The sequence below is a fragment of the Cavia porcellus genome, unplaced genomic scaffold (genome assembly GCF_034190915.1).
Source record: "Cavia porcellus strain 051 isolate PalLab524CR breed Dunkin Hartley unplaced genomic scaffold, mCavPor4.1 scaffold_16, whole genome shotgun sequence".
Lineage (NCBI taxonomy): Eukaryota > Metazoa > Chordata > Mammalia > Rodentia > Caviidae > Cavia > Cavia porcellus.
The window spans coordinates 28,164,237-28,178,775 of NW_026947499.1; the positions used below are offsets into that span (position 1 = coordinate 28,164,237).

The following is a 14,539-nucleotide window of genomic DNA, read 5'->3' on the forward strand; positions in this document are numbered from 1 at the left end:
GGCCATCATGAGAAAGAAAATGCATATTCATGACTTGCCCAGGGTTAGTCTTGGAGGACTTGTGGTCAGTTTATTACCACAGTAAATTATCCATGATTAGACTAAGGAGTGTTGGCATCCAAATGAAGGCTGCTGGGAAAATTATAAAAATCACTTCAGTGTGACTCTGAGATCAGGGTGGTTTCCATGCATTCCCAGATACATTCAAGACAGATTTACTGAGGCACTGCTTTGTGCTGAGTCTGATCCAGGGCTGCAAAGATTAAGCATATCCAGACCTTGACTTTGAGGCCTGCTCAGGGTAGAAGTGGAAAGATTCATAAAAGGAATGAAGTGTGAACAGTCCCTGCGGGGGATGCTAGGTCTAGGTGGAAACCATAAGCTTTCAGCGGGGACGGCTAAGTCAGCCCATCCTAGAAAGCCAAACAGGATACCCTACAAGATGGGACAAAACTGCGGTTGACATTTGAAAGATAAATAGGCAACACTGACCAAACTGTAACAAAGGTCCTGACAGGCAAAGAAAGTCACACACGCAGAGAGATTTTTAGAGATAACCGGTGGTTCACTGCATGCTATTTTTAGAGACAGATCAGACAGAAAAGGACAGAAACAAGGCAGGAGAAGCCAGTGGGATCACAGCTTGAAGGTCTCAGGCACAACATTAAAGAGCATAGGCTTCAAGCTCTAGCCATAGTCAGCGAGCACTGACACTGATCTGTGGTTCCATATCTGTTCCTGGGCCCATGCAGACATCATTAATCAATCAGGAACTCACAGCAGGCCAATGAGTCCAGATTCCTTTCACGACATCATCTGCCACCACCAACAACCAACCTGCCTTAGCGACCAAAATGGAATGTGACTTCCATCCCCAGAAGAGCAGTGAAAACTGCCAAAGCATTTTTTAAGCAGGAGGAAAGAGAGAAATGACATGGTCAAATGTTTACGGGTTGTAGAGTTTTTGACGTATTTTTTTTTTTAGATTTATGATCCCAATTATGTTTGATTGAATATTAAAATGAGTTTGAAATACCTGTACACATGCCATCTGGCCAAGGAGATGGTCTGAAAGCCTGCAGAGCAGAGGAAGTGATCCGGGAACGGGAATTCTGTTGCCAGAAATGCACTAGCAGATAGTGAGAGACTGACTTGTAGTCAACCTGCTCAGAGAACTTGGGTGATGAACCACAGCCTGCTCAAGATGACAGATCCTTACATTTGTGAAGTCCCACACTCAGAGGTGAGATGACACTTTCCAAGGTCACACAGCAAATTGAACATCAGATACAAGGCTTTTCTGACTCCCATTCCAAGCCATTTGTCCCTTCCATTCGAGCCACTCTTCTACCTGGGAAATGTGTAAGGATCACTGACCAATTGGGATGACGTCAAAGCATGTGGTGACATTGACAGGTTCACTGTGGAAACATTACAAATCCATCATATTTCTGGGCCGCCATAGGACCACAAAATCCCTAGCAACCTGGAGCTCAAGCTAGCAACCACAGCTGCTCCACTGGAGCCAGCAGAGGGAAGGAAGGCAGGTATCTCACCAACAGGCTCTTGGTATTTATGAGATCTCAGGTAGCAAAGAAAGGACACTGGGAGGACAGCAGCAACACATTCATTGTAACACCACTACAGCCACAAGCATGTGATTCTAAATTACAGGTGGACCCCATCACCTGCCACCTAGCTCAGGTGAAGGACAGAACGGAAAAACATCAGCAAAACCTCATTTGCTCCTTTTGCTCCCCACAGTCCCAAATCTCTTACACAAACATGGACCAATAAATACATCTGTTTCTGGACCAAGTGATAGGACCTGATCCTGATTAGGATCAATAAGATAGCTTTTTACTCCTACAGAAAACTAACTTCATTAAACACCTGTGCATAGTGCCTGACAAAAGCTGCTCCATGGGTCAAAATCATGAAGTAGAAGTAAGTTCCATGAGTGGAACACATCACACAGCCAGACAGCTATCAAGAGGAGAAGAGATTCACAAAGGGTGCTCTCCTCAGAGCACAGTGATTGAGTTCACTGCAGCAGTGAAAAAAACCGAGCCACTGACACAAGCAAACACATGCAGGAATTTTATGGGACCAATCTGGAGTTAAAGAAGTCAAACCCAGAAGGTCATTGTCTCCGTCTGTTTTTTGTTGCTATAAAAAAAAATTTGAGGCTTGCAAATTTATACAGAGTAGAAGTTTACATGGTCCATGGTTTTAGAGGGTGTAGTGCTGGCCTCTGATAAGGGCTGTCTTACTGCATGGGAACACAGCGGTGAGCATCCCATCGCAAGACAGAGCAAACTTGCTAGCTCAGGTCTCTCTTCTCTTCCTGTAGACCTTCAACTCCATATATTGGTATCAGTATCACAAAGGTCATGACCCTTGTGACCTCATCTAACCTTAACTACTCCCCAGAGGCCCACCTTAAATACTATTAACATGAATTCAAGCTGAACATGGTAACACAGTATTCAGAGAGGCTGAGGCAGGAGGATCCCAAGTTCAAGCTCAACATGGGCAACTTAGCAAGTTAGTAAGACCCTGTGTCAAAATAAAACACAAAACAAAATGAGATGTAGTTCAGTGCAAAAGTTCTGGGCTCATCCCCAAGTATGGCAAAAATACACACATACACACACACATACACACGCATGCACACACACACACAGTGTGATACTATTTTGACATGAAGTCAAAGAATACGCAAAGGTCACCCAGGGTAAGAGATGTCAGGTGGTGACTCTGCATGGGGTCACCTACACTGAGGACTGCCTGGGAAGAGGTTCTGGGAACCTCTGGCAGAAGGAGGAATGTTTAACATCTTGATCTGAAGGGAGACGTTTGGCGACGCGTTCAAGAATATAAACATCTCTGAGTTGTTCATTTAAAACTAGCAAACTTTGTACATATTCTTGTATGTTTTACTTCAATGTTTTTAAAAAATCAGTGCATGAAAAAGAATATAACCTCAGGATGCGTGGGGTCTGTCTGGTGCAGTCAAAATCTCAAGGTTAACCAAAGATTGCAAGTAATTTTGTGGAAAAAAATAAAATCCAAAATGTTCTCTTCGTTTTCACCTGGGCTGAGTTTAGCGCTCTCAGGAGACTCCTAAAATGCAGAGAGCAACCAGGCCTGGATTTGGAAAAGACAGAACCAGACACAGTCTCCACGCCACACTCTCAACCATGTAGCTTTGCCCACATGGCTTGTCCCTGCATGGAGGCCCAGTTTCTGCTTTCTAAAGTGAAACTAACCACTCCCTGTCCATGGAGACCAAGTGAGTCTCTCTGTAAAGCACTCAGCATGTTCGGCAGGCATTCAATGGTACTCAGTAAACACTGGTCTGCACTGACTACGCCTCTGTCACTCTAGGCCTCTGCTCCACCTTCAGGGGACACCCTGCCCGCTGCTGTCCACATTCATGCCCAGACATCAAGGGAAGTAAATCCTGCCTGGCCCTGTCCTCAAGGGACCTCCAGTCCCCTAAGGGACACAGATGTGCCAACAGATGATAATGTACAGCGTGCCACTGGCTGGAGAGTGCGCTGAAGGGGGAGGGGGCTTCCTGGTGGAAAGGGCACTAGAAGCAAATTGTGGAGGCCAACAGAAGAAGCAGGGTGGAGCGGGTCTGGAAAGCAGTTAGGGTCTTGGACAGAAGGCCAGGGCTGGGGAACAAGGGCTGGGCCCAGGAACTCGGAGGCAGTGGGTCACAGGCCTGCAAGCAGGGCCATGGGACCAAGGTGTGCAGTCAAAGGCTGTCCTCTGGTGCAGCGGAGCTTCCCTAGCCTGCCTCCCCCATGAGCATGGTGGGTCCTCTGGCAGGGCTGGCCTGGAACAACTGCTCACAGGTATGGAACCCAGCCCTCCCCTACTGGGCCAGCAGGGTTCACCACACCCACCTCCAAAGCCAATCTACAGGGCACTTCCACCCCTGCACCTCCTTTACCCACAGCCAGGTCTGGGGAAAAAACTCTGGACACTGACTCAACCCATTCTGAAGAGAGACCCCCACCACCACCACGAGTGCTGTAGGGGGTGAGCCTCATGGAGAGCTCAGGAGATGGGACAGGTGCCCACCAAAGAAAAGCCCTGTGCCCCTTCCTGAGAGGTTCCATCTTGCCCAGTCACCCACCATCTGCTTACCCTCTGCACAGGAAGAGTCTGAAACCTGGGGAGGAGAAACTGTTCACTGAGCACTTAATACATCCTACCAGGTGCTTCTATCCAACAAGGCAGAGAGGGTCTCTCCAACTGAGTGGAGGAAACCGAGGCTCAGAAAGACAAAGACACAGGTTCAAGGTCACCCAGCTGAGGAAGGTCTAAATGCTTCTGTGTCACACATTCCAAGAGGCCCATTCTTAGAGCTACCCTCAGAACTGGGTGTCTTCCTTCCCAGTTTACAGGTGGAAACTGAGGCTGCTGAGAGGTTAACTGACCTGAGGACACACAGCGAGTCAGACCCCAGAGCGCCTGGCCTGTCACAATGTGGGACCACAATTAACAGAGTGCAAAGAACAAACGTGTTAGATGCAGAATCAGGGGCATCTGGATCCCAGCCTTGCCTCTGCCACTGAAAGGCTGTGTGCCCTTGGGCAAGTGACTTCATTTTTTTGGGCCTGGCTCCTCTTCTCAAAAAACCAGATATATCACAATCCCTTCCTCAAAGGGCAGCTGGGATTAAGCACAAGGAAGCTCTAGGTGGAGCCCTTGGCCAAATGGATGATTCCTGCCCTGCCTTTTCGAGACCATTCCTCCTCCACAGTTGACAACTTGTCATAAAAAATAAATGAATCTCAGGGTGAAGCCTGGGATGAGACAGCCAGAAGCAAAGAGGCAGAATCACTATTATTATTATTATTATCATCATCATCATCACTACCATGACTGCTGGGCACTTTTTAAAAACTCAGGCTAGGATGCAGAACAATCAATTATAGAGAAGAAAATACTGTAATGTGAAAGCTTTGTGATTTCAAATGTGCCCTGGTGCAGAGCAGATTGCAATTAAGTTTCTCCTAAAAGCTGGATTATGGTGGGTAACACTAGAGGTCCAGGTCTTCGGGGCCACACTGGAGTCTCAACACTTGCACAGACCCACCCTCGCCCAGGCTGTCTGCAGCCACACTGCACCATCTGCTCTCTGCTGCCTCAGCCTCTTGTTGGGGGCTCAGTGAGGCATGAATGCTCATCTAGGTTCCGCTCCTGGCCACCTCCTCCAGGCAGCCTTCCCTAATACACCCGCTTCCCTTCTCCTCCCCACCCCCAGCCTGACCTCAGCCTGGGCACATGCCCCTCTGGCACAGAAGGACCAGCTAAAATGGTCACGACATCCCACACGCAAGGCCCAAGCATGAGATCTTTGACCACAGAGACCCAGCTAAGTACTTGGCACCTGAAAACAGCCATTGAGGTTGAGCTGTACATGATGTCCCCAAGAAAGAGCCATCGACGCGGGTACAATGCGCCCTGCACTGAGGTGGGTTCACACTGCTGCCCATCACAGATCCAAGGACCCCAGTTTCCCAGGCTGGCTGAGGGATGGGGAGCCCTGTGAGTTCCGATCCCTTCTGCAGGACTTCTGACACTCCCAGCCATGTGCCAGCTCCCAGAACCCACACAGGGCCCCAAGGAGATGTGAGAACCCTGCTGCCAGGATCTCGTTAAACAACACAGCAGTAGGAAATGACAGTGTAATGAATAGGTCTCCACCACCCACAGTATCCAAGAACTAGAACACTGAAAAGATGTCGTCTAGTAAACCTGTGGTGAGTTTGGTATGTTCACTGGATCATTCACTCAACAAATGTTTATTTTGTCCTTGCTGGGTGTACAGCTGAGGGCTAAGCCTGATGTCTTTGGCAGTGAACAAGACACAGAAAAACCCCAACCTCAGAAAAGGTAGGACTGAATGGAGACAGACTAAGTAAACAAACAGTGTGGAGTAAGGTGAGAGATGGTTACCAAGGAGACTGTAGGCAACACACTAGCAGAAGACATCTCCTTAGACAGGGGTGGGAGTCAAAGGGAGTTATGGAGGGCTCGGGACTGATAGAGAAATGTACCCAGTGCTTCAGGGTAACCAATGACACAAAGGTTCTAAGCCAAGTAAACAGGCCATGTTAGGAAAACAGTTCAGGGAACACAGATCCTCTGTGAACATCTGTTTATTCAAAAGTACTGTTCCTCGAAAGTTTTAATGATATATAGTTTGTTACAAACTATGCAAAATATTCATTAAAAAAATACTGGAAGAAAATCCACAAAAATGCCACCCATGGACGTTTCCAGGTGGTGAAATTATTAGCGCTCATCTTTTGGTTGTAGGACTTATGTGGGTTTTGTTTGCTTTGTTGTTTTACCTTCGAGGGTTTTTTTTTTTTTTTCTGATCTTTCCACAGAACATATTATTAATTTTTAAAGCAGATTTTCGTTAGAAATCTAAACTGGGGGCAGAGAAAAGAAAAAACCAGGAAGAGAAAAAAACACAGATATGCCAGGAAACAAGGGTCAGGAGCAGTGTATACAGCAACTTGGGAGAAACTAAGTCATAATCATGTAAGAGTTGGTGTGGGTGAGGGCCAGGCTCTGTTCAAGGGATGCATGGGTACCAGATCAGTTAATGTGGGGGCACTGAAAACCTCATTTTATAAGTGAGGAAACTGAGGCATGAGGAGAGGAAGTCATCAGCTTAAGGCCACAGAGCTTAAGTACAGGTCTTGGGATTTGAACCTGGCTATGTCAGACTTCACTGCCGTCTGGGAGTTTTCCGTAGAGAATGGAACCAGTGTTACCAGGTGAAACTGAAACTGAATTCACCAGGGCCAGAGCTACCAGCTAGGAGGATGAAAATTCAACCAAGGAAGAGCCGAGGTGTGGTAGTGCCCAATAAAATACAAGACATATAATTAAACTAACATTGCAGCAAAACTATGGTTGTTTCATTTACAGGAAAGTCCTGGTACTTGGTCTGCAAGAATACACTTACGCCTATCCTCACTTACTTCCCTCCAGTCCTGGGATCCCTAAGGTCCCCCACTCCAGCTTACACACAGGGCTCTCCAGGCAACGTCTGGGTGCTAAAAACTATTCAGCAATTGTTTGAAACTCAGTCTTAGTTGAGCAGCCTGTATGATGAAGATTTGCTAAATCTGATAGCCCTGGAGGCGCCTGCTTAGTAAGTTCCATGCTTGGGGGCATCAGCTGACACCAGATGTTCTTAAAGAGACAGCAGCTGGACCACCCAACCCTGGGAACTTGGGCAACCTTGTTTCAAAGACCTGAGACTTATCTTTGTTTTTTGAGAACAGAGAAAACATTTTCTTGGTACCTGCCAGGTATCAGAAAGAGAACAAAGGAATCTCCTCCTTTGTTCCCGCAAATCAATTGTTCTAAGAATAGAAAAGCACCCCCCAGAAATTGCAGGGGAGAAAAAGGAAAAGTACTTCCAAGGCTTCCGCGGTCTGAACTCACACTGTGCTGGGTTTCTGGATGCAGACAGACTGGTAACAAACAGGGCAGGCTGGAGAGGCCCAGCGGAGCCAGAGCCGCCTGGCCTCTTTCTCCTCAAAATCACCCAGAAAACAAACAACACTTGCTGGCTCCAATGGATACACACACACACCCCCGATCAATAAATGAGGAAGCCAGAGCTGCACAGCCTCTCACCGCCTTCATGGTCAAGGTCAGGGCTCCTCAAGACCCCCATTGAGGGGAAAGGATAGGAAAGAACATACTGCAGCCACCCCATGGAGAGGCTGTCAGGAAGGGAAGAATGAACTTAAAGATGGAGAGCTCTGACCCTTCACTCACTGTAGAAACGGAGACCATTCCCAGGGTTCTCATGGTGGGGTCCTAGTCCGGCGGCGGCGGCAGCTGGGAACCTCTGAGTTATGCAGACAGGTGCCCACTCCAGAGCTGCCCCATCAGTGCTGTGCAGGACACCCAGCAATGCAAGCCTGCAGGGCAACCCTGCTAATGGGGTTTGTGGGAAAACATGTGCTTCACAACTTTCAAGGTAAAATTAACCAAGGATAAACTGCATGTCTGAAAATGTGCAATCTACAAAGTTTTGACACAAATGGTTTCCCCTCTTATCCATGGGATACACACTGCAAGCCCCCCCGTGGATGCCTGCAACTGTAGACAGCACCAGATCCCACAGACTCTTTTCCTACACATCTGCACCAGTGGTAAGGCTGACTTCCCACATCGGGCCCAGAAAGAGATTCACAACAGCTAACTGGAAATACAGCAATTCAAATTTATAACATAATACAAAGCTACATGAATGTGGTGTCTATCTGTATAATGGCACCTGACTGTAATTCCACCTACTCAAGAGGCTGAGGCTGGAGGATCCTGGATTCAAGGCAGGTCTGGGTAACTTAGTGAAATTGTCTCAAAATATAGATAGATGATAGAAATAGAGAATACAGACGGGGGGTGGCTAGGGTGCAGCTCAGTAGTAGAGCACTTGCCTGGCATGTACAAGGACCCAGCAATGCAAAAATAAAATAAAATAAAAATAAAGATCTCACTGTCCCACGTTCACCCTTTCTCTTGTGCTGACATGAGATGACACTGGGCCCACAAGCTGAGCTGAAGTGTCAGAACAGCACAGGCACTGTGAAGTAACACTAGGGCCAGCCACAGGGTTGAACACAGGCACTGTGATCTGGCAGTTGATTTGTTAACCAGGCCACTGCTAAGTGACGAATGGGTTGGTGGCAGATACACTGGACAAGGGGAGGATTCACATCCCGTGCGGGACGGAGCAGAAGTATGCAATCTTTTATCTGTTACTCAAAATGGTGCACAATGTAAAACCTATGAGCTGCTCATTTCTGGAATTTTTTGGGATCTTGGTTGACCATGGGTAACTGAAACCACAGAAAGCAAAACTGTGGCTAAGCGTGGTCTACGGTACACACATGAAAGCATTATTAAATGAAGTCACTGAATATGTCTGTCACTCCCAAAAGCTCCCCCACTTTATAATCCTTTCCCCACCATCTCCTGCCCCACCCAGTCTCCACCACCACTGACCTGCTTTTATCACAGTACATTAGTGTGTTTCCTGTCAGTCAGTCTGAGATTTTTCTCCTAGGACAATCATTTTGAGAGTCATTCATGTTTTGTTTGTATGAGTAGCTTATGCATTTTTATTGTGAAGTAAACTTCCATTGTATGTTACCTACTTATCTGCTAATAGGCATTTAGACATTTTCCAGGTTGCAACTATTATAAACAAATCTGACACAAAGTTTTATGTGGACATACATTTTCCTTCACCTACATCTAAAATGGAATGGATGTCACATGAGAGGCATATGTTTAGCTTTTTCAGGTATCTACCAAAGTATCCTCCAAGATACTTGCAGTATTTTACATTCACACCAGCAATATGGGAACATTACTCTCAAGTTACAGTCAGCACTAGGGTTAGTCTACCTTTTTAAATTTAGACATTTTAATCATTATGTAGCAGCATCTCATTGTGGCTTAAGCTTGAACTTCTTTAATTAATGACTAATGACTGGAGTATATTCTCCTGAGCTTATTTACTATCCATTTGTCTTTGGTAGAGTGTATGTTTAATCTTGTGCCTACTTTTTGTGTCAGGTTGTTTTATTTATGAGTTTTGAGAGTTATTTTTATATTCTGTACACAAATCCCTCATCAGAGATGTGATTTACAAATATTTTCTCCCAGTGAGTGGTTTGTCTGCTCATTTAACATCTTAAACAGAGCAGAAGTTCTTAATTTTCATGATGTTAATCTATTCTATTAAGGCCTATGATTTTGGGGTCACATCTAGGAAATCTTTGTCCAACCCAAAGTTGTTGTGGAGCTTCTTCTCCATTTTCTCCCATAAATTTTATGTTTTCAATTTTACACTTAGGTCCACCTCTGAGCCATTTCTGGTCAATTTTTGTATATAGTGCAGAGTGTATCTTGAAATTGACTTTTTTTTGCATGAGGTTATGTACTTACTCCAGCATCATTTACTTCCCAGACATGTGTGTTTGGAAAGAGGCTCTAGAGAAGAAATTATTCATTCCCTTCCACCTGGTAAACTCACGCATTCTTCAGAACCCAAGTTGGATGTCCTCTTGAGAAAGAAGCCTTCCCTCTTTGAGCCCTATTAGCTCTTTCAGCTACCTCAGCAGCTCATGCAACCTCTAGCATCATCTCATCACACATGATTGCATTTACTTCCATGTCTGTCTTCCCTACTATGGCAAAAATTCATGGCTAAACTGAATGAAGAAGGGGGCTCAAAAAACAACAGTTCTAATACAGACGAATAAAACATTAAGAAGGGAATCATTTAGCTTTTTTCAGCAATTGAGTGAGTGCATCTGAAGACCAAGTGTATCAGGAAACCTCTTTGACCACCTCACCACTCTGGGCACCACACACCATCGGGATTCACCGAGAATGCCCTGTTGGCTGACTCAGGCCAAGCCCTGTGCTCAGCACTCTCAGGACACCATCTCCCCCAACGCAGACCACTGCTACTAGCATCTCTTAACCAAAGAGGATACAGCAGTTTGGAGAGGTTAAATTCTACACCTCAGGTCCCATATCTAGTAAGTATCAGAGCCAGGGATTAAGCAGAGACAATCTGATGCCAGACAGTCTCTTCCCTCTGTGCAAACCACTTCCCAGTTCCCTTTGACTTCCCCTAACCAGCCCAGACTCTGCAAAGGCAGCCACAGCCTCTCTCTTTTGACTAGCCCTTGCCAGTGGAAGTGACAAAGGTGAGTGGCACCACCACACCTGCCCAAGAATGCAGATGTACACCCTGCCCTTCAGGGCACCCTCTTACCTTGGACCACACACCCATGCCGAAGGAGCTACTGTCCGCCATGTGGTACAGGTACAGTTCTGTCCTGCAGGCAGAGAAGAGACCAGGGTCAGAGGTGGCTGCCCACACAGTGGCCTGCAGGGCAGGACTTCCACACAGTACAGGACTCCATACAGAAAGCCAGGCAATCCCAGTGGCTCCTCCAGGACCACCAGATTCATCCCAGGACACCCCAGAAAAGATGGTGCAGGGTGAGATCGGGACAGTAAGTCATCGACTGGGTACATGGATCCCACAGAACTATCACCATCATGATCAAAGCCTTGCTGGGTGCCACACTGTACCACTGCTCTGACTCCTAGTCAACAGAACTAGAGATTGAACCCAGGGTGCTCTGCCACTGAGTTACAGCTTAGCCCTTTTAAAAAGTTTGTTACTGTTATTGTTTTAACTTTGAGATAGGATCTTCTAAGCCACTGAATTGCACCAACCAGGCTTGAATCTGTGATCCTCCTACCTCAGCTTCCTGGAGTGCTGGGATTATAGGCATGTACCACCATGCCTGGCTCAAAGGTACAATGTTATTCTCACCTTACAGGTGACAAGATAGAGGCCCTGGGTCTTAGCTCCTCACATACAGCCTCACAGACCGCAATAGCAAACCAGAACTCGCCTCCCAGAACCCAGCTCCTGTGGGCAGGGTACAGGGGTCTCTCCAGTCTAATTCCAGGCTCAGGACCAAAAGCAGCAGAAGGTGAGGGGCATCAAGGGGAACAGAGGGGCACATTGCAAATCACCACACTACATGTGGAAACAGGCAGCTTTCTCCTCCCCTGGGCTTTACTAGATTCTGGCCAATGTGGATGACAGAGGAGGAAACTGAAGTTCAGCCAGAGAAAGCCACATGTCCAAGGATCCTTGCAGAGTCAAGAGGGACACAAGTAACTTTCCAGGCCACTTCTTTCAGGAAGCCCTCCAAGACAACGTTGCCTGACCACTCGACTCACTGCTTCTCCAGTCCCTCTACTGTTTAGAAAGTTCAGGAAGACATGAGGCTTTTCCTGCAAGGGGCTCTGTACCAATAGGTCCATACCCAGCTTGGATGTAAATTTTGCCACTCAATCCTGTAAGCATGGTCTGCAGAGGGGACAACACTGCCCAAGGTATCATCTCCTCTCTACTGAGGAAGACACTGAGACTCAGAATGGATGGTGTGTGACCAAGCTCACTGTTCATGAGCAGTGCACAACCAGCAGCTGGGATGGAAGGCCACCTTCCTCCCCGGGGTTCCCAGGCTCTCAGCTCTGGGTGGAAACAAGCAGGCACCGTCAGCCCCCCCTGTCTTCTGCTGTCCCCGTCCATCCTGGGACTCACCTGAGATCCAGGTCTAAACCGGCCAGCATCTGGGAGAAAACCGGGAAGGTGCCTTCTCCTTCTGGCAGCCGCGCCACTCTGCTCTTCTCCAGGAGCATGGTCTGCAGAAGGGACAACACTGTCAGCTGCGGGGCCTCACCTGAGCCCAGGTCCAGCTCACACATTGAGGACTCATGTTCACCTTACTGCACCAGCAGCCTCCATATCCCGACTCATCTGCCCTATGTGTCACTAATTGGGAGGCCACCCAGGAAGTCTGTAAATGCCACAGACCCAACCTAACTCGAGGATCACAGGACAATAGCGATCTATCGGATGGAGCCACCCTCTCACACGTCTTGCAACAGAAGCCCCTAGAACCTCCACCCAAGCAGCACTCCCTGGTAGGCAGGATGTAAGGCTAGGAGAGCAAAGGGATGCACAGCTACCGGCAAGTTTCCCAAGGGCCAGGCTGTCACCCAGCCCTGTCCACAAACATCCATCTCATAACCTAATCCTACTTTCTGTTCCAACAGAAGGTGTGTGAGGAGGGGAGGGCTGTGGTGTGTCTTGAGATGGGGATAAATAGGTCAAGTGTCCATCACACAAAGACACCACAGAGGCCTGGTCAGTGTCTGATTAATTTTAGCTCATGCTTTTACAATCTGGCTAATGAGTACTGAATTGTATATTTATTCACAAATATTTCTTCTCTGCAATAGGCCGTGGTGCAGATGATGGGGGCTGGCAGTGTGGAGACAAGATACCATGGGGACCAAGCAAATGGTGTGTGCAGCAGGTGATTATGGTTAGGGGTGCAATTACTGTTTCAGACACATCCCAGGTTTCAGCTGGAAGCTTGGGGCCAGGTGGCCCAGAAGGCCTTGTGTGTCCTCCCAGAACTCTCACCTGGAGTTGTGCAGCTGTCACTCGGCCAGTGGCATTGAAATCCAGCGACATCACCATGGCCAGCCGGGTGGCACTGCAGCTGTGGCCCGTGCACGCAGAGCCGAAGGCCCGGAGGATGGTGAAGGTGGCCCGGATCTTCTCCACTGAGTGGGGTGGAGTGGACATCACTCATGACTTGTGCAGGACCACCTCCCACTAGCCCCACTGAGCCTGTTCTTCACTTCCCTTGGGCTCCCTTCTGTCCCCCAGTTCTGCCCTAAACCACACCCTCTTTGCTGAGCACTAGTTGCTGCCTGTCCTGGAAGGTGGGCACAAAGGCAGCAAGACTCGGTCCAGAAGGGGGAAAGTCACGGCTCCAGTGAACAGAGTTATCCTGAGAGAGCAAAGTACTAGCACTTTGGACCTGCCTTCAGGATCCAAGGCCCAACAGCAGGCCAAAAAAGCCCTGGAATCTCTCCACAAGGGTCCACTGGGTGCCCGCCCTGCACCTCACTAGGTGCTGGGCATCTAAATACTGCCCCTCTGGACTCACACCTTTAAACACACAACAGAAGGGCAGACACCAGTACCTCCCCCACTGTATCCCAGCTCCTAACATGGAGCAGGCACAGAATGAGGGCCCAGGAAAGCACTGGAAGGACCCAGCAAGGAGGCAGCATGCATAGCAACTAGGAGACATTCAGTCTGGGCTCTGCCATTCACTAGTTACTTCGTTTGGGATGATCAGTTAACCTTCCTGTGCCTCAGGTGACCCAGTGGTAACATGGGGAGAACAAAAGTACCTCTCTTGCCTGGTTGTCATGAGCACTAAGTGATTCAATAATGTGACATGTTAGAAAGTGCTCGAAGCTGGCAGAAGCAGTGATGCACATTCATTACAATCAGAAATGCAATTCTGGGGGGGGGGGAGTCACAGTGGAGGGGCACTGCACCCACAGTGAGCAACGCCAGATCTGGGAGGTGGTTAATGATCAGTAGTTTAATGCATAGATAGATAGACAGACAGACAGACTACACATGTGGATCTGTAGTTTACCTATGGTATTAATATCTTAGGGTAGGAGAAATGGTTGAGGGAAAATGTCAACAAAGGCTCCTTAGGGGAATAATTAAAAACAGAAAATGAGAACAGTGGTCCAGTGGTTACACTAGGGATCCAGATTGCCTGGGTGTGAAATCTCAGCTCTAGGGTATATTTGCTGTGTGGTCTTGAGCAAGTTAGTTCACCTCTCTGATCTCAATGTCCTCATCTGTAAAACTCCAGTAATAATATCTAACTTATAGGCTTGTCTGAAATAATAAGTTCATTCTCTTATAACAGGGCCTGGCACATAAGTCCTCTGCAAGTATTTACTCTGACTGCTATTAACTCCTGGTAATTATGATTACCATTATTGATTGTGTTCTTACTATGCCCAGCTCAAACATCACTTCCTTATGAAGGCACCT

General features: G+C 47.6%; 1 protein-coding gene across 3 annotated transcripts in view; it reads right to left on the reverse strand.

Moving 5' to 3' along the window:
• Positions 1 to 14,539, reverse strand: part of Myo18b (myosin XVIIIB) — a 246,939-nt gene that overhangs the window by 207,144 nt on the left and 25,256 nt on the right. For all 3 annotated transcript variants that reach the window (XM_013142193.2, XM_013142192.2, XM_063226027.1), the window contains exons 9-11: positions 13,091 to 13,233; positions 12,203 to 12,303; positions 10,850 to 10,913 (exon numbers count right to left, since the gene is read on the reverse strand). In XM_013142193.2, coding sequence (XP_012997647.1) covers positions 10,850 to 10,913; positions 12,203 to 12,303; positions 13,091 to 13,233 — 308 coding nt within the window. The remainder of the gene's footprint in view (positions 1 to 10,849; positions 10,914 to 12,202; positions 12,304 to 13,090; positions 13,234 to 14,539) is intronic.